General features: G+C 47.4%; 1 protein-coding gene across 10 annotated transcripts in view; it reads right to left on the bottom strand.

Moving 5' to 3' along the window:
* Window positions 1-24827, bottom strand: part of TMCC1 (transmembrane and coiled-coil domain family 1) — a 280809-nt gene that overhangs the window by 9196 nt on the left and 246786 nt on the right. For 9 of the 10 annotated variants that reach the window (XM_029050478.2, XM_029050477.2, XM_029050476.2 and 6 more), the window contains one exon: window positions 4974-5911. In XM_029050478.2, coding sequence (XP_028906311.1) covers window positions 4974-5911 — 938 coding nt within the window. Of the gene's footprint in view, window positions 1-4973; window positions 5912-9531; window positions 9656-24827 lie in introns of those variants that run through there. The other variant, XM_029050483.2, reaches the window with a different exon arrangement.

Genomic DNA, 24827 nt, shown 5'->3' on the forward strand with positions numbered 1-24827 from the left:
CCACTTGTCTCTCTTCCCAATTTTCCACCTGTCTCTCCCTCTGCATCTCTCTGACAGTTGCACGTCTAAGGATGTGAAAGACAATTGAGAACTGACAGGTGCTGTTCCCAACCATCTCTGCTCGAAAACAGAGCACCTAGGGAGGCCTCCAGTTGTTAATAATAATAATAATAGTATTTGTTAAGTGCTTACTATGTGCCAAGCACTGTTCTAAACACTGAGGTAGACACAAGATAATCAGGTCCCACACGGGGCTCAGAGTCTAAGTAGGAAGGACAACAGGTACTGAATCCCCACTTTGCAGCTGAGGGAACAGAAGCACGGAGAACTCAAGTGACTTGCCTAAGGTCACACAGCAGAGACGCGGCAGAACCGGGATCAGAATCCAGGTCCTCTGACTCCCAGGCCCGTACTCTCTCCATCAGGCTTCTTGAGGTTTTAAGGCACTGTTCCTTGCAAGGGACCCTGTGCTTCAAAAGGAGTCTTAACAAAGCTGATGGCACATCAGGATCCATTCAAAAAAAGAAAACCCAGTTTCCTGAGAGTGTTTATAAGATGCCATATTTTGGTTGGCGGATCCCTCTCCAACAGACTGGACTAGCTACCCCAAACTCAGTAGGACCCTACTGTAAGTGAAGCTCCAAACTGGCCATCAATTGCAGCAATACTCGGCAAGAGGTTTATGTTCCCCTGCCTCCCTAAGTGATGGGATCGGTAAACATAAAGTTCCTTTCCCCTGGGAGACATAAACTCAGGCTACCTGCGAGTCAGGTACTTGCCCAGTTGGAAACAAGATAAACTGCTAGGCTAGGCGCTCCTCATCTAAGGAGTGGCTAAACTAGCTGGGGCCTGTGTCATGAGACTAACTGTGATGTGTCATGAGGCCAACTGAGGCAACTGCACTGCAGACTACCCTCTAGATTCCAGAAGCACTAGCAAAGGAGACAGCCCACCTAGGGGGCCAGTAAGTTGACAACGATCGATCAGTGATCTTTGCTGAGCCCCTACTGTGGGCCGAGGACTGTACTCAGCGCCTGGGAGAGTGCAGAACAACAGAGTTGGTAGACGCAACCCCTGCCCACAAGGAGCTCACAATCTAGTGCCGACCACAACCAACTTATCAGACTAGTCGAAAGGAGGGGGAGGAAAGCCGAGTCCCAGAAAACCTGTGGAGATGGTAAAAACGAAATCAAATATGAGGCTAGGAGACGGACTCGTGAAGCAGGCAGAGAGGAAACCCGGGAAGCAATGGGGAACAGTTATCCAACGATACTCAGCTGACTCACCGGTTGAAGCTGGGCTCTTGGAATACTCAGAGCTCTCAGCCGGTCCAGAAACTTGGACTGAAGGCTTATGGCACAGAGAAGCTACCAGATCTCTAATAATGGCAATTGAGTCCATTAAAAAGACTTTTTTTTTTTTTTTAAACCAAGGTATCGCCCCCTTGGGAGTCTCTCCCCACAATACAACAGTGTGAGATTTGAGTTTTTCTACCTCAGGTCAAACGCTGACGCTTCCCTTATTTCAAACCTGTGATCCAAGCCCTGGTTCACAGATCCTCTGGGGGCTTGGAGTAAAAGGAGCTCATCTTCTTCTAGTTTTATAGCTTTTTCCAGCATCCTAAAACTCAGAGTAAAGAGGTTAAAACAGCCAAATCAAACCCTAACCCTGGTCTTCTTGCTAGGAACACTGATTTCCACAGAGGGAAATACAGTTAACCACCAGGCATGGTGGGCTCACGGATGGTCAGTCCAGTGACACGCCCCCTTTACTGCAGTGAGAGATTGCTCATTACCGCTCATTACTCTCACAAGCCTCTGCTCTTCTTTTCTGTCCCTGTGCCCTTTAAAACCTCTAGGTGGAAAATGGGCATTTCCCACGGTGGCCTCTGAAGCCAGAAAGCCCCTTCAAGTAGCACCTTTCAAAATGTCAGCTACCTCCATCAGCATCAGAGGAGCTTAGACTTGCTCTAAATAGACATGCCTTCCTCCCAGAAGCCCTAGAGAGAAAAACCGTAGAACGAACCAGCCGAACTCATAATGAGCAGACCCTGCTTTTTTGACATCTGTCTAATACGTTTGGTCAAGGAGTACTTCTCCCCCAAACGGCTGGTTTACCCAAGTGTTGCCCTAGCGACAGCAGCAGCATAACCAGTTCTGGGGTGTTTGGCAGCATAATAAATGGAAATGAATAAGTCCCAGCTGGCCAGTCTCTGCACTGTAGACACAGAATAGGCTCCGGTTGCTGTTAGGGAGGAGTCCAGTGACAGAAAAAAACTTCCCGCCACAAAAGGCGGGGCCCAAAACCTACACACCCCTGAGTTCACTTCACCAGTCTATGAGGTGCACAAAAGACAAATTCGCTGACAGAAAACATGGCTTGGCTCTTACAAACAGATGCCATATGGAGACTTTGCTACGAAGTTTCCCCAAGCTGGCAACAGCACTGGGAAAACTGGCACGTGCACGTGGGGTGCTTTCGGAAATACTTTTTAAAGACAATGATGACACGGCATGCGTTCCATGTGGCCTCAGAATTCCCCCAATCAGTTCGGGGGCGGGAGTTACCCAGAACAAATACGTAGTCACGGCACGTGCTTTGTCCTGCAATGGATTGTGGGCACGGTAGAGAAATGTGAGCTGATCTAGATGACCCTCGAGATCTGGGGAACTGGAAAATGGGAACTGAAAAAGGACTGACCATCGTGGGGCATGGTGGAAAGCCGGGATGGGGAGAGGTGTCTAACTGGCCTTCTTCACCCTTTGGTTCCCGCTGATACTCAAGGCCCTTTATCTCACACTGCAAAACAGCTTGATCACCTTGGCCTAACATGCTGGTCTAGCTTGGCTCAGGAAAAGGGACAGGAGAGGCCTCAATGGATTACTGATTTTGAGGAGTGATCTGGATTCAGAAATGGATTGCTTGATCGTACAAACTGGGGAGAACTGGCAGCTTTGCTTGAACGCAGTTAAAAAAAAATTTAAAAAAGCATCCAGTGGCCCTGGGATGGAAAAATATTTTTAAGCTCAATTGACCTACAAGGGCTGATGGGCAGAAGCAGCCCTAGTTTCAACTTCCACAGTTTCAACTCCTCTCTGGTCACGCAGATATATATCTCTGTTGATGATACTCCCCTCTCTGGTCACACCTGTAAATTCCTCCTCTGCCCTTTTTTTTTTTTTTAAAGTTCGGAGTGGGCCTCCAAATTTGAGGAGAAAGAACCATACGGTTGTTATAAATGAGATGAGCCACCGATCAGATGATAAAATGTCCAAATCTATTTCATTTGTTTTGACCAAGATTTTTCTCTAAGAAACTCAAGTCTTTCCAACTCCTTTGCCCTTCCCTTGTAATAGGAGAGCAGCTAGAAAGAGGTAGATCAGGGGATGAAGGCGCAAAGAATGAGAGAGAGGCAGGCGCCAAAATCAACTTGTTAAAGGGTCTGGATTCCTCACGACTAATGAAATGACACTGGGGTGTGAAAGGTCTAATCAGGTTCTGTTATGTCTACAGTGGATAGAAGGATGAGGCTTGGACATGCTTTTCTCCTCAAAACCTCCCTCAGACAGCTTCCTCTCCTTCAGGCCCACACGCTTCGCTCCTCTAATGCTGACCTACTTACTGCACCTCGATCTCGTCTATCTCATCCCCGCCCTGCCTCTGGCCTGGAACTCCCACTCCCTTCATATCTGACACACCACTTTCAAATCTTATTAAAAGATCACATCTCCTCCAAGAGGCCTTCCTCAACCTATCCCTTATTTCCTATACTCCAGCTCCCTTCTGTGTCACCCCTGCACTTGGATTTATTCAACCCGCCCTCAGCCCTTACGGCACTTATGTTCCTATTGGTAATTTATTTATACCAATGTCTGTCTCCCCCTCTAGCCTGTCAGCGCCTTGTCAACACGCCTACCAACTTTGTTATACTGTACTCTCCCAAGCATTCAGTACAGGGCTCGGCAAACGGTAAGCGGTCAATAAATACAATTGACGGACCGATGGATTCTGCAGTTTGAAAAACGCCACTGCCACTTGGTTGAGAAGAGCAACGGAGAATGTTGGGGCCCTGTGGGACTTGACCAGCCCCTGTAGCAGTTCTGGAAGGCACGTCCTCACAGGACTCCGGGGCCAGGGGTGAGAAGAACTTCTGGCCTGGTGCCGGAGCCTGTTGAGGATGAGAGAAGCAGTGGAGCAGGAGGAGACTGCCTGGCAGGAAGGACAAGTGCAGGCACTCACAGAGTGCCTAACTGTGCACAGAGCCTTGGGATGAAGACCTTGGGAGAGTACAGCGAAAGTGAAAGAAACAGTTCTTGCTTTCAAGATCCTTCATATCTCTCTCTCTCTCTCTCTCTCTCTCCCCACTGCCCATACCTCCCTGTATTCCTCCCTCTTCTCCTGGCCTTCCTATTCTTCTCCCCACCCCCACCAAAGCCCAACCCAAGGCAAGGTGGTAAGGAGCTGCTGCGCCATCGTGACTGGGGAGGACAGAGCCACCCCAGTTAGCCCTATAGCCCACTGAGGACAATGGGGACTCCGTGGGTCCCCGGGCCTGGGTAGCTGTCTCCCCTGCCCTCACCCCCATCCCAGAGCAGTGCCGCTAGGAGCCATGCTGGGCTCGCTGTTAAGGAGCGGGCATGCCTGATGGGTCCGCTGCAGACCCTGGCCCTGAGGTGTCATGTCCAACAGGGGCTGGTGCCGCGTCAGAGCCAAGCTCGCTCCTTCCAAAGGACAACAGAAAGCGTCCGCTTTGAGAACAATAACTTGTCCCTGAACGGCCGCAGTGGCGCTTACAGTCTTATCGGGGCGGTGTTGTGGTGGGCTCCAGCTTCGTTTCACCCCTGCTCCTGCTCCCGCCCCAGCGCCCCACCCCAAGTGACCCGCCCCCGACTTCAAACGCAAAGTCGTTCCCCGTGCATTTCTCGGTGGAAAGGCTTAACAGTAGCCCGATTAGTGAGATAAAACCGACTCACCTATATCGCTCTTCCTGCAGGGTTTGCATTATTAAGGAATAGTCCCTCTGATAATGTTCTTTGAGGTTCTCAAACGACTCATCCAGCCTGGTCTGGGTCTCTCTAATCTCCTGGATCTCTTGGAGTATTGCATCAAGTCCTGAGCTCTGCATGTCCAAAGTGTTCGTTTTGGAACTAGATGGTCCCAGAGGGCAGCCCCCAGTGCTGTTAGCTCCTACTGAACCTGATGTAGCGCTAGAACAGTCTTCCTCACTACCAAACTTTGGGCTCGACTGAAAATTCGCAATCACCCCCAGGGGCTTTCCCCCGGTTCCATCCTCCACCTGGCCTTCCTCGAGAGAGTCCTTCAGGTTAGAGATGTTGTCTGCACTGCCAAACTTATTTCGAATCAATGAGGCGATCTCCCGGGGTTTCGACACGACGGCCCCCGCGGCTGAATGGGTGGCCTGGGAGAAGCTCGAGAGCCCACCTTTGACGCTGTCCACAACCCCCTCGCTGAACCCGGTCACTTTTGCCCCTACGTCCTTCAGACCCTGGTGCATATCCCTGAAGACATCCTTTGGCTGCCGCGGGATCCCGTTCTGCTCGACTTCCCGGAGCTTCCGGTGATAATGCTCGAGCTTCTTCTGCAGCTGCAGGATAGTCTGGGCTGACTTCTGATTCTTCTTCTCAAAAACCTGCTTGATCCGAGCTGTCTGCTGCTTGTCGGCGTTATTGGCGAGTTTCAAATACTCAGCAACGTTGTCATCTCGGGCAGTCTGCTCGATCTTGATCTGCTCGGTGAGCTTTAAGATCTTCTGTTGCAGGTGGATGATGGCGGCTTTTGTGCGTTGAGGGTCTGGGGTCCCATCCACAGAGTCGGTATTGATACTGCCGTCGGCGCTGGAGGCCACCGCGCTAGATGTCTGGGCAAGGCTGCTTACTTCCAACCGCTCGATCTAGGGTGGAAGTCAAAGAGAGGGATGTTAAAAGAACCGACTCTTCATCTACCAGCTTTGAGGCGGGAATGAGGCCCAGCTGCCCTTACGGTGTCACCCACCCTGACCTCTCAGCAGTGAAGTAGGGGGTCTGGATTACAACAGGCCGTTTTAAATAACCCGTTTTTCTCTCTGAAGCCGAGAGGTTCTTGAGCTACCCAACAGTGACGTGCTCATACACTGGAAATGGAGAACCTAGAATGTTAGCCAAGGGCCTCGGAGCCCACCGGGTAAACTAACGAAGCCCAGTTTTCAAAACAGCATCTCACTGGTGCAGAAACTAAGCCTAGGTGGATCTGCCCCGCACAGCCACAGAAAATATTCAAGGGTGATTCTGAATCCACCCTACAGAGATTTTAGCAAATGGGATACATCAAAGTGCAAAATTCCACACGATTACCTATTTAAGCTGATTCAATTTTATACAAATAGGCATTAAAGAGATCTTTTTAAAAAATGAGCTACTCCAGCAACGACAACGAAAAATCCACATAGCTTGCCTAAACTCAAAAAGTCCCCTTCGATCTGACAAAACCGCTTAGACAGCAAAAGTAAAGTGAGGAATATCAGTGACCTCGGGGTGGGAGTGAAGGGTCAAATCTCACAAATCTGTAAGCCCGCTGTGGGCAGGGAACGTGTCTGCTAACTCTGTTGCATTCGCCCAAGTGCTTAATACAGGGCTCTGCACACAGTAAGCGCTCACTAAAATACCACTGATGATGATGAAATCCATTAAATAAAAAGTTGCATTACAATATTCATTCATTCATTCAATAGTATTTATTGAGCACTTACTATGTGCAGAGCACTGTACTAAGCGCTTGGAATGAACAAGTCGGCAACAGATAGAGACAGTCCCTGCCGTTTGACGGGCTTACAGTCTAATCGGGGGAGACAGGCAGACAAGAACAATGGCAATAAATAGAGTCAAGGGGAAGAACATCTCATAAAAACAATGGCAACTAAATAGAATCAGGGTGATGTATATCTCATTAAACAGAATAAACAAAATAAATAGGGTGGTAAAGATATATACAGTCAAGTGGACAGTACAGTGCTGAGGGGGTGGGATGAGAGAGGGGGAGGAGGAGAGGGAAGGGGGGAGAAGAGGGTTTAGCTGCGGAGAGGTGAAGGGGGGGTAGAAGGAGCAGCCACGCCCCCCACCTCTCCACCGCCGGAGACCCGGGTCTCCTCGCTGACGAGGTTGTCCGCTCAAAAAAAAAAAAAAAAAAAAAAGGGTATCCTCACTGACGATGACTCAACTCAGGTGAAAGTCCCACAGAGCACAAACACCACCATGTTTTCCTGCAGGTAGGAGGAGTTTGGATGACTAGCTCCTTGTGGGTGGGGAATGTGTCTGTTTATTGTTATGTGGTACTCTCCCAAGTGTTTAGCACACAGTAAGCACTCAATAAATACAATTGACTGATTGAAAACCACAAATAATCCAAAAGGCTCACATTAGCTAACGGCTTGAACGGTATACCCTGAACCGTTTTTAATAATTTTTTTAAAACCATGGTTAACATCAAGTAGCAACATGTGCCGGTTTGCTCAGTGGAAAGAGCCTGGGCTTCAGAGTCAGAGGTCATGGGTTCGACTTCCGGCTCTGCCACTTGTCAGCTGTGTGACTGTGGGCAAGTCACTTAACTTCTCTGTGCCTCAGTTGACTCATCTGTAAAATGGGGATTAACCGTGAGCCTCACGTGGGACAACATGATTACCCTGTATCTACCCCAGCGCTTAGAACACTGCTCGGCACATAGTAAGCGCTTAACAAATACCAATATTATTATTCTTTCTGCCCCTGGCCACCTAAAGTAAATCGGCGCTTAGAACAGGGCTTGGCACAGAGTAAGCGCTTAACAAATACCATCATCACTATTACTACTACATGCAGAATGCCCGTCAAAGGTCTAAGGCTGGCCGAGATAGCAGGAGAGAAGCCCTCACAGTGGTGACGCTACGCTCCTTCGCTTCTTTAGTGCCACAGCTATGGCTAAACTAGCCTTTCTAGACCAGTGGGTACCATCACCGACCGATGCTGGAAAGTCCTACCACTGGACCGGAAAAGCCAGTTCTGGTATTGCCGGGCAGCTGCAGTGACTGCTGCCAGCCTCCACCGCAGGGCCAAAGTGGCAGTGCTATCCCTAGACGAGCCCATTCTGTTTTCCCATACTCCTCTGCCCCTCACAGACATCTTTTTTTTTTTTGGTCTCTTCCCCACCTCCCCCCCACCTCCACCCCGATTCTTTTTTCTCTCTCCCTTTGTCTCTGTAAATCTTTAGCTCTCCTTCTGGCTTTCCTGCCTTTGTAACTCTGTCCTCTGGAGGTCCCACCTCCTGTCCCAGGGTGAGCTTGCAGGAAGCTGGTCACTTTATAAGGGGTGGCCCTTTGTTAGTGGGGTGAAGGGACGATGTTAGGAAGAATCCCGAGTGGAGCAAACATCTACCAGACATTTACCAGCTCTCTGCTATCTCTGCTGTTTTCCAACTCCAATTTCTAAAAGCAACCAGTAACCCCAGTATCCCAATCCCATACATTCTTTCCAGGGAGAGGAGTTCCATAAGTGTGAGGCCTGAAACTGGTGGAGCACAACTGATTCAACCTTACTTCTGGAGGGAAAGGAGGCTTCGCACCTGTGGAATGAGTTACACTTGTGGGTTGTGAGGATTTCTGTTCTTGTGGGAAACCTTAAGTGTCCCTGACCTAAGACTCAAAATGGATAAACCACGAGTTTCTTGGTGCCAGTATATCGCCATGATTTTTTAAAAATATTTTTTTTAATGATATCTGCTAAGCTCTATGTGCCAGGCTCTGTACTAAGGACTGGGGTAGATACAAGCTAATCAGGTTGGACACAGTCTATGTTCCACATGGGGTTCAAAGTTTTAATCCCTATTTTACAGATGAGATAAGTGAGGCACAGAGAAGTGAAGTGACTTGCCCAAGGTCACACAGCAGATAAGTGGCAGAACCGGGATTACAATCCAGGTCCTTCTGACTTCCAGGACTGTGTTCTAGAAGCAGAGAAGCAGGATGGCTTAGTGGAAAGAGAACGGGTTTGTGAGTCAGAGGTCATGGGTTCTAATCCCGGATCCGCTGCTTGTCAGCTGTGTGACCCTGGGTAAGTCACAACTTCTCTGTGCCTCAATTACCTCATCTGCAAAATGGGGATGAAGACTGTGAGCCCTACGTGGGACCACCTGATTACCTTGTATCTACCCCAGCGCTTAGAACAGTGTTTGGCACATAGTAAGCGCTTAGGAAATACCAACATTTTTTTTCTATCCACTGGGATTAGCCAGCAGCCAGGTAATTTTACTTACACACACACTCACTCTCACACACTCTCTCCCCACCCCCATGCAAAGTGCACTGGTACTACTGGTGATGAGCATGCTAATTCTTTGTTAAATTTCTCAAATGGAAAGTTTCTTTTTTTAAAAAAAAAAAAGATTAGACGCCCTACCACAATTACTTACCAAAGGCTCACTCGAGTTTAGATTTTACTTCCCCTCACCCACCTAAAAGGAGGGAATAAACAAATAAGCCCGATATAGTCTCCTCTTCTGTCTTACCTGGGCCTGTCGGAGCCACAGAAACTTCTCCCAGTGCATGACTTGTAGACAGAAGTGTGAACATGCCTACAAGAGTCCAGCTGATAGCAGAGCTCTCTCCCTCTCGGCCTCCAAATGACACCAAACCCACTGTTTGTGCAGGAAGGTAGTTTAACACCTGAAACCATGAATCATGGAATTATTCAGGAGCTCCTCCCTTGAGTGGGTTGGCACTTATTTTAAAGGCACTGGAGAGGGAGAAAGAAGTACCATGACATCATCGGAGCTGAGGACAAGTCTTTAAAGGGCAAGTTCATTTTCCACGCTAGTTTCTACCAAGCAGCAGCTCTCCACTTAAACCAACACAGAAAGGCTGATGTTTGGCTATCAGAAACTCCGGCCCACCCACAGTCAGGAGTTTTTGAGCAGTCAACAACCTTGCTTCTCTCCCTAAGGCGTGGCTGGGGAGAAACTGGCCATGGGGAGCTGGAAGAGATGGGAAGAGCATTCTGCTGATTCCCCCACTGCAGGGTCTTTCCCCCCCTCTATTCCCCCCCTTCCCCTGGGGCTTCCTCTCTTGCTGCAGCTTCCACTCCCTCATCATTTGACAGAAAGCTTAAAGTAGTTGAGAAGTAAGGCAAGAGCAAAAGAATGCTGAGATGGATGGAACTGACTTCTGTAATCAGAAATAGAACTGATATTTTTGCTCCTAATGGATTAAGGGTGGAAAATGACTGTTTTGGGATTTGCAGTAGTAAAAGGGGGCTCAGAAATCTGCTTCCTAAAATGTTGCTCCTTCCAAATCTAGGTCAAAACAATAGGCAGAATTGCTGGACTGGCAAACTGACTTAATTCAAAACACTGTAGCAGAGAGTGTAATGACCACTCTAAGGAAACTCACGGCACTGGTTAAACACATCACAGAATAAGACCGGTAATAATAATTATGGTATTTGTTAAGCGCTTAGTATGTGCAAAGCACCATTCTAAGCGCTGGGATAGATACAAGGTAATCAGGTTGTCCCACGTGGGGCTCACGGTCTTAATCCCCATTTTACAGATGAGGGAACTGAGGCCCAGAGAAGTTAAGTGGCTTGTCCAAGGTCACACAGCAAGCAAGTGGTGGAGCCGGGATTAACACCAGCAACAATACCACTGCGGTCTGATTACTCTTGTAGAGACCCTGTTGATGATGTTTGACATTTAGTGAGTGTCCACAATGTATGTACTAAGCATTGTTCCGAACATTCATTCCCGGGAAATGTGGGGTAGATACTCTCTCCATTTTATAGATGGGATACTGAAGTTAAGAGAGGTGACTCATTGGAAGAAACATATTGAGTGTAGGGTAGAGCTGGGATAGAAGTCATCTGGCTCCTAGCTCGGGTTCCATCCTGGACCTTTGCCAAGATAGAAGTAGAACCCAGTACAGGTTCCCCAATCCAGGTCCTGGCCTAAGGGCTCACTCCCAAACCCATCCAGCTTCAGACCCATCTGGGACGTGATCCTATGCCCTTCCCCTTTAGGGCTACTTACGGTGCTATGGAGGTACTACAGTGCAGCAGCAGGGGTCCTTGTAAGCAGGATGATGCATTTATGCATACGGTTTCCCAGGGGGGCTACTGGAACTTCAGATCCCTAGGCCACCTGCCCATGCATAAGCATACTACAAAAATGCAGTGATGCTCCCCTGCAAATGAGGTCTGAATCTCAACCCGGCTCAGGTCCCGGAGCTGGGCAGGTGGGGCCAGGGCACGGACTTTGGGCTTCTACAAGACTCAATTATTGCCAGGGAGTACTAGAGGCTTCTTTCCAGAAAAAAATGGGACAATCAAATTTTGTTTTATTCACATCCATTCGGAATGCAGGAGCAGACTGCCGGTCACCATCTTCTAGAATTCAATTTATCAGGAAGCTACAAAATCCTGAGGGACCACTAGTAATAGCAGCTCAGCCACTAATCAGCTGTGTGACTTTGGGCAAGTCACTTAACTTCTCGGTGCCTCAGTTCCCTCATCTGTAAAATGGGGATGAAGACTGTGAGCCCCACGTGGGACAACCTGATTCCCCTATGTTTACCCCAGCGCTTAGAACAGTGCTCGGCACATAGTAAGCGCTTAACAAATACCAACAAATACCAACATAATAATGGTATTCATTAAACACCTATTGTGTGTATATCACTGAACTAAGCTCCGGACAAGAGTAGGCAAATGGGAATTTAGACATGGTTTCTGTCCCTTAGGTGGGTGTGTGTGTGTGTGCATGTGGGGTGTGTGTGTGTTGGGGGGGGGGGGGGGGGTTGGGGAGAGAGGAGGGGAAGAGAAACGAATCCTCTGTACCAGAAAGTGGCAAGCTGAGGAATTTACACCATTTTGTTGGCTCTGTAGATTCACTGCCCCGGGTGGTTAGGCCTGAAACATCCAAACCTGGGGCCTTTAGGAGACTCCATAACCATCCCCTAGTGATTTAAGCTGGGCATGAAGAGGGAAGGGGGTCTCTGGGCAGAGGGGACTCCTTTTTTAATAAGATTCTGAGGCTAGGGGCAGTTGCAGCTCCTTCTACCCACACCATATGATGTTGCCCACCAGAATATCCTTAAAAGTGACCCAGCCCCCAGGGCTTTTCCAGGCGGAAAGGGAACAACTGGAGCTGACTCTGGATAGGCTGAGAGGTCCAGAGGGGGTCCCCTGGAATAACTCCAAGTCTTGCATAAAACAAAATTTGGATCTACATTTTTTTCAAATGGTATTTGTTCAGCGCTTACTATGTGCCAGGCACTCTACTATTCAACAGTATTTATTGAGTGCTTACTATGTGCAGAGCACTGTACTAAGCGCTTGGAATGTACAATGCGGTAACAGACAGACAATTCCTGCCCAATAACGGGCTCACAGTCTAAACTAATGGACTCACAGTCTAAAGCTGGGGTAGATATAAGATCATCAGGTTGGACACAGTCCATATCCCACATGGGGCTCACAGTCTTAATCCCCATTTTAATCAATCAATGGTATTAATGGTGTAGAGCATTGCACTAAACACTTGAGATAGTACAACACAACAGAGTTGGTAGATAGTTCCCTGCCCATGAGCTTACCATCTAGATTGATGAGCTTACAGTCTGGACAAGTTTACAGATGAGGAAACTGAGGCACAGAGAAGTTAAGTGACTTGCCCAAGGTCCCAAGGAGACTTGCCCAAGTGACTTGCCCAAGGAGAAGCAGCGTGGAGCAGTGGAAAGAGCACGGGCTTTGGAGTCAGGGCTCATGAGTTCGAATCCCAGTTCTGCCACTTGTCAGCTGTGTGACTGTGGGCAAGTCACTTAACTTCTCTGTGCCTCAGTTCCCTCATCTGTAAAATGGGGATTAAGACTGTGAGCCCCACGTGGGACAACCTGATTCCCCTATGTTTACCCCAGCGCTTAGAACAGTGCTCTGCACATAGTAAGCGCTTAACAAATACCAACATTATTATTATTATTATTGTCCCACTGCAGACATTTGTCAGAGCCAGGACTAGAACCCAGGTCCTCTGACTCCTAGGCCCGTGCTCCTTCCACTAGGCTATGCTGTTTCTCATTTGGGTTTCACACAGCACTAAAGTAGTTCATTTCAAAATGAATGAAGAGTCTGGAAGGCATTTCCAAAAGGCAGCTAGTTCATTCCGTGTCTTTAGGCAGGATGTTACGCCTGATATGTTTTCATTCATTCATTCATTCGATTGTATTTATTAAGCACTTACTGTGTGCAGAGCACTGTACTAAGCGCTTGGAAAGTACAATTCACCAACAAATAGAGACAATGCCCGCCCACAATGGGCTCGGTCTCAACAACTCTTTTCGAGTATTCTTTATGTCTTGAACAATTTGTGCCTCATTCTTAGCTTTGGCTTTCCTGACGCTACGTACAAACTTGTGTGTTAAAACTTTATAAAGTTGGGTTTGTTTTTTTTTCCAACTTGGCCTAATATCTGCTTTGGGGTGGGTGGGGCCCATGGTTTCAGATCTTTATGCAGTTCCTGGTCTAGCTAAATTTGTTTTTTTGTTACGCTCTCCCTTATGATGGCAATATGACCTCCAAATCATTTTCTCATGGGCTAGCAAGCTCACGAACTTCTTGATTTCTCTCCTTTCCTTTACTGGAATATTTTCTATCATGATGCTCTATTTCCTTAAGTCTGTAGACCTATACGGTCTTTTAAGACATAAGTCTTTTCTCAACATTTTTTGCCCCTCATTTTGTAGCTTTTCTCTTTTTTCCTTAGAATTCTCAATTCCTTCACTTTAGATCACTTTTACTAAGTCGCTCAGCTTCCTGCTCCCATTTCATCACACATTTCAAAAGCATTTCCTCAGTTTCAGGGAGGAGTGGCTAGAGCTGACTTTCAAACAGTGTAGCTTAAAAAACCTCTTCCCTCATCATCTAAAATTATAAGCTACCTTTCCCTATGTAAGGGTAAGTCCCCGAGGCTGTGCTTTCAGGAATTTGGCTGACAAAACAGAATGAAACTTGTCTCTCACACATACCACTTATCAAGTAAAATATGCAGCCGTCTCTTTCCCTGTGCCAGAAGGGATTTTTCTCCCTAGTTTCTCTGAAACCATCCCTACCTTTATTATTATTAGTTATCATCTTGAAATGTCTCGATACCCCAGGTCTATTTTACTGTTCTAAATCAAATACTAGAGACAAGAGAAACCCAGGCAGTGAGAAAAGGTTGGTGGAAGATCTCCCTCTTCAACCCCTCCGGGAATGGTCTTTGTTAAATCCCTCTTTATCATTCAGTGGTATTTGAGTGGTTGTTACTGTGTGCAAAGCGCTGTACTAAGTAAGCACTTGGAAAAGTACAAAACGGCAAAGTTGGGAGACCTGATCTTTGCCCACAAGGAGCTTACAGTCTACAGGGGGAGAGAGATGTTAAAACAGATTAGGGAGAGGGGAAATATTAGAGTATAACAATATTTACTTAAGTACTATGGAGCTGGGGTGAGTGTCTCCTTCCCTGAAAATGTACAGAGGTAGACAACTATCTGGAATAGCTGATGGGCAGTCAGTCCTGTCTGAAGGAAGGAGGCTACACAAGGCGAACTTGCCAACACTCTCCAATGACATTTCACCCCAAAACATTACCAGCCTGTAAATTGGGTTCTAGCCTCTCTAGTAACGTGGCAGTATGGCCTAGTGGAAAAAGTACAGGCCTGGGAGTCAGGGGACCTGGGTTCCACTCCCAGCTCTGCCACTTTTCTGCTGTGTGACCACAGGAGAGTCAATTAACTTTTCTGTGCCTCTTACTCATCTATACTTAGGCTCCCTTTGACATTTGAGTTTATCACTTTCCAATTTTCCAAAAGACCTGGGGAAGGACTTGGTGCTTTTTGATCGGGATTACATTGCAAAATCACCTACAATGAGCCAAATCAATTGCAGTGATGTGATTAGTCTCTGGACTTAAAATACAAAATAGATACGGTGATAATGGTACTTGTTAAGCGCTTACTATGTGCCAAGCACTGTTCTAGTTGCTGGGGTACATACAGGTTAATCGGGTTGGACACAGTCCCTGTCTCACATGGGGCTCACACTCTTAATCCCTGTTTTACAGATGAGGTAACTGAGGCCCAGAAAAGTTAAGTGACTTGCCCAAGGTCCCACTGCAGACATGTGGCAGAGCTGGGATTGGAACCCAGGTCCTTCTGACCCCCAGGCCTGTGCCCTATCCACTAAGCCACACCACTTCTCTAATCCACTGGGCCTTTTTTTTCCTAAACTGAAGCAGTGGGGCCTTGGGGAAAGAGCATGGGCCAGGGAGACAGAGGAATGCTTATCCCACCTCACTGCAGAGGAAACAGAAAGCTTCCCTTTCCACTGCAAGACTCTCCTGAGGACACGAATATAGAAAAAAACTGAACCCTGTTCTTGATCAAAAGTACACAATGTGGCTGTTCCCAGATCCAATTAATAACACCACGGTAAAATCGTGAAAAGTTACAATGAGTATATTTCTTCCCCAGACTCCAAGGGATTCTATTGTGAGGGTGCTGGGTGGGGCCAAAATGGCTGTGGGTTAGTGACACAGCCCAGTTGTGCTTCCGCCTACAGTGTTTAGCAACTGAAAGCCAAGACACATTTGTTTTCTTGTTTGTTCTTCCTATTAGGTTCCCAGCCTTCAGACTCACTCCGGTTTGAGGGAAATACCTGAAGAAATTCATTTGATCGGAGAGGACAGTGGCAAGAGAAATTTAAAGGATGGGAAAGCACACCTCTTTCCAATTCTCTATAGACACTGCTAATAAAAATCACCTTGAGATCGTGTGACATTTTGGCGGTACCTTTTACCCTAGGAGGGGATGTGCCTGTCATATTGTTATATGGTACTTTCCTAAGCGCTTAATATAGTGCTCTGCACCCCGTGAGCACTCAATAAATACAACTGGTTGATTGATAGGCATTCCAGCACTTTTTTGGAGCGACCAAAGTGGCTTGCTACCGTAGCCAGGGAAGTGAGCATTAATTAACGGACAAATCAAAATCGCTTCCCAAGATTTAGGAGCTCAAGTATGTGCTGCTCCAACAACCAGTCCACAGTTTCCCTGCTAGGCTCTTCTTACTGAAGCCACGTGGCCCAGTGAAAAGAGCCCGGGTTAGGGAGTCAGAGGTCATGGGTTCTAATCCCAGCTCCGTCACTTGTCAGCTGTGTGACTTTGGGCAACTTGCTTAACTTCTCTGTGCCTCAGTTACCTCCTCCGTAAAATGGGGATTAAGACGGTGAGCCCCATGTGGGACAACCTGATTACCTTGTATCCCCCCAGCGCTTAGAACAGTGCTTGGCACATAGTAAGCGCTTAGCAAATACCACTATTATTATTATTACTGTCTGGGCATTTTGAATGATTCAAAATCATATGCCACTTGGCATTGTGGGAGGCAGCTTGGCATAGTGGATAGAGCACGGGCCTGGGAGTCAGAAGGTCATGGGTTCTAATTCCAGCTCTGCCACTGGTTTACTGTGTGACCTTGGGCCAGTCACTTCACTTCTCTGTGCCTCAGTTACCTCATCTGTAAAATGAGGATTGAGACTGAGAGCCCCATGTGGGACAGGGACTGTGTCCAACCTAATTTGCTTGTATCCACCCCAGGGCTCGGTACAGTGCCTGGCACATAGTAAGCACATGCTTATTACAGTGCCTGACACACAGTAAGCCCCTAACAAATAACATAGTTATGATGATGATGATGATGCAGAGAGTTTCTTTTTTGCTTGACTCAGATGATCTACTGCTCAAAGTGGGAGCCAGCCCTATGAGAGTGCTTGGTGGTGTTTGGTTTTGTGCCCAAAATACAGACAAGTGAAACAACTCAAGTTAACTTAAAGGAGACCTTGAAATCCCTACGTGATTTATAATTGCTTACAGTTTGCCTTTGTGATGTACTTTTAGGCTTACCCACTTTCTCCAAAGGGTGCATACTACTTATCAGAATGTTGCCTCAGGCCTTAGCATAATCACTGATAGGAAGTTTGACACACACCCTGGAATGGATTCATCACATAGGATTCAATTAAACTTTTGTAAACTGAAGCAAAACCAGAAGTCTCCAGACAACCACTTTAAAGTGACATCACCCTCTTAAAGAATAACATCCCAGTTTGGTTTACTCAGCTTGTTGAGGTGATCGTAATCTCAGTTCTCTGTAACAGATTGCCTTATGGTGATTTGGTTGCTTTTGCAGGAAATCTTTCTGTTCTGTTCACTACTTGAACCTCTTCAGTTTTGATGTCAGAAGGGAAGGAGGGAGAGAAGGAAAAGGTCAGATCTACCTAATAACCAGAGTTCTATTTTCTCTCAAAATTGCCTCTCCCACAATGGAATCTCCGTCTAGGAACTCTTGCACACCTAACCCATTTCTTTGTTTCCACTTCATCATTATAACTTGCTCAAGGCAAGTCAAAGCAATCTAGAGAAGCAGCGTAGCCTAGTGGGTAATGCCCTGGTGTGGGAGTCAGAGGACCTGGGTTCTAATCCCGGGGTCCACCACTTGTCTGCTGTCTGACCTTGGGCAAGTCACTTCGCTTCTCTGTTCCTCAGTTCCCTCATCTGCAAAATGGGTATTCTCCCCATAGATTGTGAGCCCCATGTAGGACCTGATTATACTGTAACCTACCCAGTGCTTAGTACGGTGCTTGGGACATAGCAAACATTTAACAAATACAATTAATACCTAGGATCCTTCAAACAACAGTTCACAATAACAGGCTTACTCTGGGAAGGGGGAAATAGGGAACAAAATGCTGCCTGTTCCTCCACTTGTTTGCCTGACTCTCTCCCAAGTAAGGAGGCAATGGGGGCACTGAAAATCAGCATCAGGAGAGGAGGAGTATAGTGCTGACAGCGGGATACAATGAAGAGAAGCAGCATGGTGAAGCGGATAGAGCACAGGCCTGCGAGTCAGAGGATCATGGGTTCTAATCCCGGCTCTGCCACGTGTCTGCTGTGTGACCCTGGGCAGGTTGATTCCCTTTGCTGTGCCTCAGTTACCTCATCAGTAAACTAGAGATTGAAACTGTGAACTCCACGTGGGGCAGGGACTGTGTCCAACCTGATTTGCTTGTACCTACCCCAGCGCTTAGTACTGTGCCTGGCACGTAGTAATTGCTTAACAATACCATTATTATTTTTATTCAGCCTGGGAGGGAGGAAGGAAGGAAGGAAGAAACAATCACCATTACCCAATGGCACTTGCTTTGGTCACATGGACCCCTTCCTTTTAACAAGTCTTCATTATGCAATGTAGACCCATCATTCTTTCCTATAGAGTCCACACCTTCAAGGTAGCTTCTTCAAAGTGGAATTCTGGTAGGGGAATTGTAAGTTTCACAGCTCTAAGTCACAGGAAGGGGACAGTGAGTCCAGACTGTACAGTGTATGTGGGTTTATTGGCTATGTGGTTTGAGGGGAATCTTCAGGAGTCAGCTAATGGGGTATGACTACTTTGAAGGCACTGTACATACTTTCCACTAAGGGACAACAAAGGGAGGCAGACTGAGATAAGAGGTTGCAGAAAACATTGTATGCTCCAGCTTACTGTGTGGCGGGTGCTGAGAGGATTTTGGCTTTGACCTTGAAAACTTTCTTAGGATTATGCGATCAGAGGGTTGGAATACAGCAAACAAGCAACTCCGCTATTGTAGCAACTTCTATTGATGATTTCAAAGCTCTTTTCAAAGTCAAGGGCATGTATGGTTGGCTGTGCTGAGGCACACACTAAGATAGCTGAAGGATAAATTAGTGCCTTTGTCCCAAATCTAGTCATTCATTTGCACTTTGCGTGATTTTTGCCAAAATTCTCCCATTTCACATGACACACACACACACACACACACACACAGCCACCCCCACCTTTTTTTTTTTTTAATAGGGTCAGGAAACAACATTTGAAATACACGCTTTCGGCTCTGGAAAACTGCTTCCTCTCTACTATTTCTTCTTTAGGCCATCATCTGAAAAATTGTGTTTCTTTTGGAGGAAACCAATCCAGGGCCAAGTGAGATTAGGGGCCCGTTGGCTGAGGGAGGCACAAATAACCGCTCTTAGAGGAGCTCCAGGGACAATCTAGAGTTAGTTTCTGTGAGCAAAGGGGATTAGTCATGCCTCTCCTGAGAATACTAATCATTTACAGGATCTGGTTTATAAATTGAATTAAAACAGGAAAAAAAAATGTCAGGGGCCAGTAGCTGGGTTTGAGTTGTCATCATTAGAAATAGAAACACCGCACTTTTCATTTTCCTCTCTGCAAGAGCATCTTTTAGGAGTGGATCTTTAAGAGGTAATAATGGTGGTCACCAAAAGATCAGCCCAGGTTTTCTTCATGACTGGACTGAAAATGGAAGGATGCGGGGAAGTGGAGTTAGAAAACTGGAGGTTCAGAGTCCTACGACCAGAGGTGCTGATTTTGGGGCAGTGCCTTTATGGAACTGTAGCTATTAGTATTATTAGGGTATTTGTTAAGTGTTTACTATGTATCAAACACTGCTCTAAGTGCCGGGATAGATATGAGTTAATCAGGTCAGACTCAATCCCTGTCCCACCTGAGGCTTGGGGTCTAAGCAGGAGGGAGAACAGGCACTGAATCCCCACTTTTCAGATGAGGAAACTGAGGCAAAGAGAAGTTAAGGGACTTCCCCAAGGTCACACAACAGGCAACTGGCAGAGTTGAGATTAGAACTCAGGCCCTCTGACTCTCAGACCTGTGCCCCTTCCACTAGGCCACGCTGCTAATTACAGCGTTAAGGATGTCGCCTGCACAACACTATTGGCTGCTCACCCTGCCCCTCTCAGTACCAAGAGGGCCAACGGGCAAGCTGGAGTTACAACAGGATTTCTAACCAAGTTTATCTCCTGGCTCTGGCCTCAGTGGGGAATGGGTGTGACACACTCTTCCCAGTCCTGGCCTCAGTCCTAACTGCTGTGTGTATTTCCCTCTCCTCATCCTTTCTTCAAGTCCTGTACTAGACCCTGTGCATGGGTGTGTGGGTCTGTGTCCACCTGACTCATTTTTTCCCAAGCCCCATTGTCTGGGAGTCTCACCCTACAGGAACCTAAGCTTCAAATTCAACCCAGCACTCGAAATTCAAAGTTGCCACCAGAGGCACTAATTCTCCAAAAGAGGGCAGGAGGTGACCGACTCTACGGGCTTGGCACTTTGGGGGCAAAGCTATTGGCTTGGCCCTCACAGTTTTTCAGGCAGGATGGGCAGCATTGGCTAACCCTTCCTACCTCCAGCCAGTAGGACCTGGGCTGGGAGCCCCCGGGCCTGCCTTACAGAACTTTCTGAAGCCGCTTAAGGCCCTGCCGTGTCTCCGCCTCGCCCTGCCCGCACCGGCTACGGTGCGAGCAGCGGAGTTTTTGTCTCGGCTGACTGATCCTGAGCCGGCTCCGGGGCCAATGGATGCCGCCTGCGGATGACTGCATCGGGCAGATGGCGGAAACGCAGAGACGGTTCTGGCTTAAACAGCTTCTGAAGTGCCTTCCGACAACTTGGGGTCCTCACAGGCCCTAGGGAGAGAGGGACCCCTAATCCTGCTCTGCGGCCCGGTGGAGACAAGCTAGGCAGTGACGGAGGAGGAGACAAAGTTCTTTCATTCAGCACCTACTGTATGAGAAGCAGCGTGGCTTAGTGGAAAGAGCATGGGCTTGGGAGTCAGTGGTCGTGGGTTCTAATCCTGGCTCTGCCACTTATCAGCTGTGAGACCTTGGGCACGTCACTTCACTTCTCTGTGCCTCAGTTACCTCATCTGTTAAATGGGGATGAAGACTGCGAGCCCCACACGGGACAACCCCAGTGCTTAGAACGGTGCTTGGGACATAGTAAGCGCTTAACAAATACCAACATTATTAGTCGGCCCCTGGAAGAATGAAGTAAAAATAAGGGACACGGTCTCTAGTGTCCTTTAATCTTGCTCCCCCTTAACCCCACTTTTCCTCTCCTCAGCGTTGTCTTCAGCTATTTGGGCACCCTGAGGTAGGGAAGAATTCACTGCCCCCTTCCGTTTCATATGACATATGTTCCGCGGCATGCTCATGCGATGATATCATATGGAAGTCCGCCCAAACCCACTCTTCTCGATTTTTTTCAGAATTACTGTGTTCCAATCATCATACTCTGCCCTTTTCCCTCTCTGTAATGGACTTTAATGTCTGTCTCCCCCTCTAGACTGTAAGCTCCTTGTGTACAGGGATCATGTCTACCATTGTACTGTACTCTCCCAAGTCCTTCCTTCTGTGCTCTGCACGCAGTAGGCGCTCAATAAAGACCACTATACGAATCTTCCTTGTGCCACTACTGATTCAGAAAAGGAGGTGGGCGGTTTCAAAATTTCATCTGCCACTGTTCTGCAGCGTCCCTGACAGTGGGTCTTGAGGCAATTACCTCACGTGCTGACCCCTTCTGAAGAGGCCGGCCTCTCTTCCTTCTTCCCCTTTTCTATTACTTCCTTGCCCCCTCAAAGCCTCACTCTAAATATGCTCCAGTTCTCAAAATGAAAAGTTGGCATCCTGCTTCCAACCAGCAGTTAATGAATTTCACAATGTCTGTCCAGACTGTCTTCCTGCCTGGGAGCAAACATCAAGATACAGACATGCAGATTCCATCAATCTGATACCAAGCAGTCAGTGCAGGAGAGGACTACAATTATTCCTTCTGGAGGGACAAAAATGAGAAAGAAAATCACCTTAGGACTTGAAGAACCTGGGTTTTCAGCCACAGACTCTCATGCTATGTAAGATCTTGTCTGATCTCAAAAACTAAGTCGGGTTGAACTAACACGATCGGATTCCACAATTTGCTGGCCTCCCTGCCCGTCTCCTCCTACTAAATTGACAGTATTTACTGCGTGCTTACAGTGCACAGAGCATGTAGTAAGCAGCGTGGTTTAGTGCAAAGAACACAGGCTTGGGAGTCAGGGGAGATGGGTTCTAATCCCAGCTCCACCATTTGCCTGCTGTGTGTCCTTGATCAAGCCACTTTACTTCTCTGTGCCTCAGTTACCTCATCTGTAAAATGGGGATTAAGACTGTGAGCCCCTCTTGGGACAACCTGATGACCCTGTATTTACCCCAGCACTTAAAACAGTGCTCGGCACATAGTAAGCCCTTAACAAATACCATTATTATTATTATTATTATTATTAAGCGCTTGGGACACTATAAGAGAGTTTTCAGACATGCTCTCTGTCCACCAGGGGCTTACTTGTCACTCTGATGCCTGGATCATTTTTCTTTAAAAAAAGAAAAAAAAGAAAAGTCATCCACATCTCCCAACTCCTCAAAAACACCCGCCTCTGCACTGTGCCCCAAACTCGCCTGTCTTGCCACTGGCCTGAAATTCCCTCCCCCTGCAAATAAAACAATTACCCTCCCCACCTTCAAAGCCTTATTAAAGTTACATCTCCTCCAAGAGGACTTCCCTAACGACCCTCGCTTTCCCGAGTCGTCTGTGCACTTCTTATTGTTGCTCCGGTACTTGTTAAACCCTATGTGTCAAACACTGTTCTGTGCACTGTGGTAGGTACGACAATCAGGTTGAACACAGTCCGTCCCACATTGGACTCACAGCTTAAGTAGGAGGGAGAACAGGTATTAAATCCCCATTTTTAGATGAGAAAACTAAAGCACAGAGAAGTGAGGTCACTCACCCAAGGTCATAGGGCAAGCAAGTGGCAGAGCCAGGATTAGAACCCAAGCCTTCTGACCCTCAGGCCCATGCTTTTTCCATTAGGCTAGGCTGCTCCTGGATCTGCACCCTTTAAGTGCTTTATAGTCACCTCACCCCACCCCAAGCCCCAGAGCACTCACATACACATCCGCAATTCATTTTAATGTCTGTCTCCCACTCTAGACTGCAAGCTCCTTGTGGACAGGGATGGAATCTACCAAATCTACTGCAGTATACTCTCCCAAGTGCTAAGAACAGTGTTCTGCACACAGTAAGGGTTCAATAAATACCGCTGATTAATTATTTTTCTTCAAAAGAAATGGCATTCAATCCCTCAGTCAATACCAAGCTAATGTTCCATACTAGCTTGATCACGAGGCACTTCATCTCCTTGGGGGCTCCTAAATTTAGAATATTAAAATCCTTTTTATGAAGAATGCTTTCTCCATTGGCGTTATATGTCAGTTCTTAAAAAATCTCCAACGGTTACCTATTTCTTTCTGCATCAAGTAGAAATTTTTAACCATTGGCCTTAAGGCAACTCACCAGTGCCCCCAGCCTCACCCATCGGATTTTCTCCTTCTACATCACAGGTTGCACTCTTGTGAGACACAGCGTGGCCTAATGGAAAGAGCACAGGCTTGGAAGTCAGAGGTTGTGGGTTTTAATCCCCACTCTACCACTTGCCAGCTGTGTGACTTTGGGTAAGTCACTTATCTTCTCTGTGCCTCGGTGATCTCCTCTGTAAAATGGGTGTGAGCACCTCGTGGGACAATCTGTTCTTAAAACTGTACCCCAGTGCTTAGAACAGTGCTTGGCACATAGTAAGCACTTAATACCATCATCATCATCATCCAAGCAAACCATCTCACCACTTTTTCATCTCTCCTGTCTCCAACCCCTTGTTTATGCCTTTCTTCCTACCTAGAATGCCTTCCCTGCACCCAAATCCACCAGACCTCTACCAGGGCTCTATCTTCAAAGCCCTCCTGAAATTCCATCTCTTCCAGGAGGCATCTCCCAATTATTTTTGTTCTCCCCAAGTCATATCCTCCTAATTACCATGCTGCACACCTGCACTCAGTCACGTGGGGTGCTTTTCTCACACAGTGATTTATACATTCTGCTATTTCAGCTCTTATTTAGTCACCTATTTATTGCTTCCTCCCCCCGCCCCCTCCCCCCCACCTGTAAATTAGTTCTCGTCTGTCTCATTGGACTGTGATAATTGTGGCATTTAAGTGCTTACTGTGTACCAAGCACTGTACTAAGTACTGGAGGAGATAGAAGATAATCAAGGTATAATTTAGACTGTGAGCCCAAATTGGAGGGAGAACAGGCATTGGCTCTCCATTTTGCAGAACGGGGAACTGAGGCCCAGAGAAGTGAAATGCTTTGCCCGAGGTCACACAGCAGATAAGTGGCAGACCCAGGATTAGAACCCAAGTCCTGACTTTCAGACCAGTGTACTTTCAGACCAGTGTACTGGGCCATGCTGCTTCCCTTCCCTTGTGATGGTGGAGTCTCAGGGTCAAGAACTGAGAAGCAGCGTGGCTCAGTGGAAAGAGCATGGGCTTTGGAGTCAGAGGTCATGAGTTCGAATCCCAGCTCTGCCACTTGTCAGCTGTGTGACTGTGGGCAAGTCACTTAACTTCTCTGGGCCTCAGTTACCTCATCTGTAAAATGGGGATTAGGATTGTGAGCCCCATGTGGGACAACCTGATTCCCCCGTGTTTCCCCCAGCGCTTAGAACAGTGCTCTGCACATAGTAAGCGCTTAACAAATACCAACATTATTATTATTATTATTAACTGAGGCTCAACTCCCACGTGAAGGGATTGATTCTAATGCTAGTGGTTTGTGCCAGTCGTGTCCCCGCTGGGGCAGTGGGCGAAACAGAGTGCGGCACGTTGAAAAGTGCACGGGAGCTCCTGGAGGACTCAGATTGGGTCTTTTCCCTCTACTGTTCTTTCTTGAGCACAGTATTCTGTACATGCCAGGTGCTCAAGAAATACTACTGATGGATTGAGCATACACTCTCCTTCCTGGAGATACGGCGGTGCTGCTCGGATGTTAAAACGGTCCCTATTTCCCACTTCAGAAAAT

This window comes from Ornithorhynchus anatinus, chromosome X1 (assembly GCF_004115215.2).
Source record: "Ornithorhynchus anatinus isolate Pmale09 chromosome X1, mOrnAna1.pri.v4, whole genome shotgun sequence".
In the NCBI taxonomy this organism is placed as follows: domain Eukaryota; kingdom Metazoa; phylum Chordata; class Mammalia; order Monotremata; family Ornithorhynchidae; genus Ornithorhynchus; species Ornithorhynchus anatinus.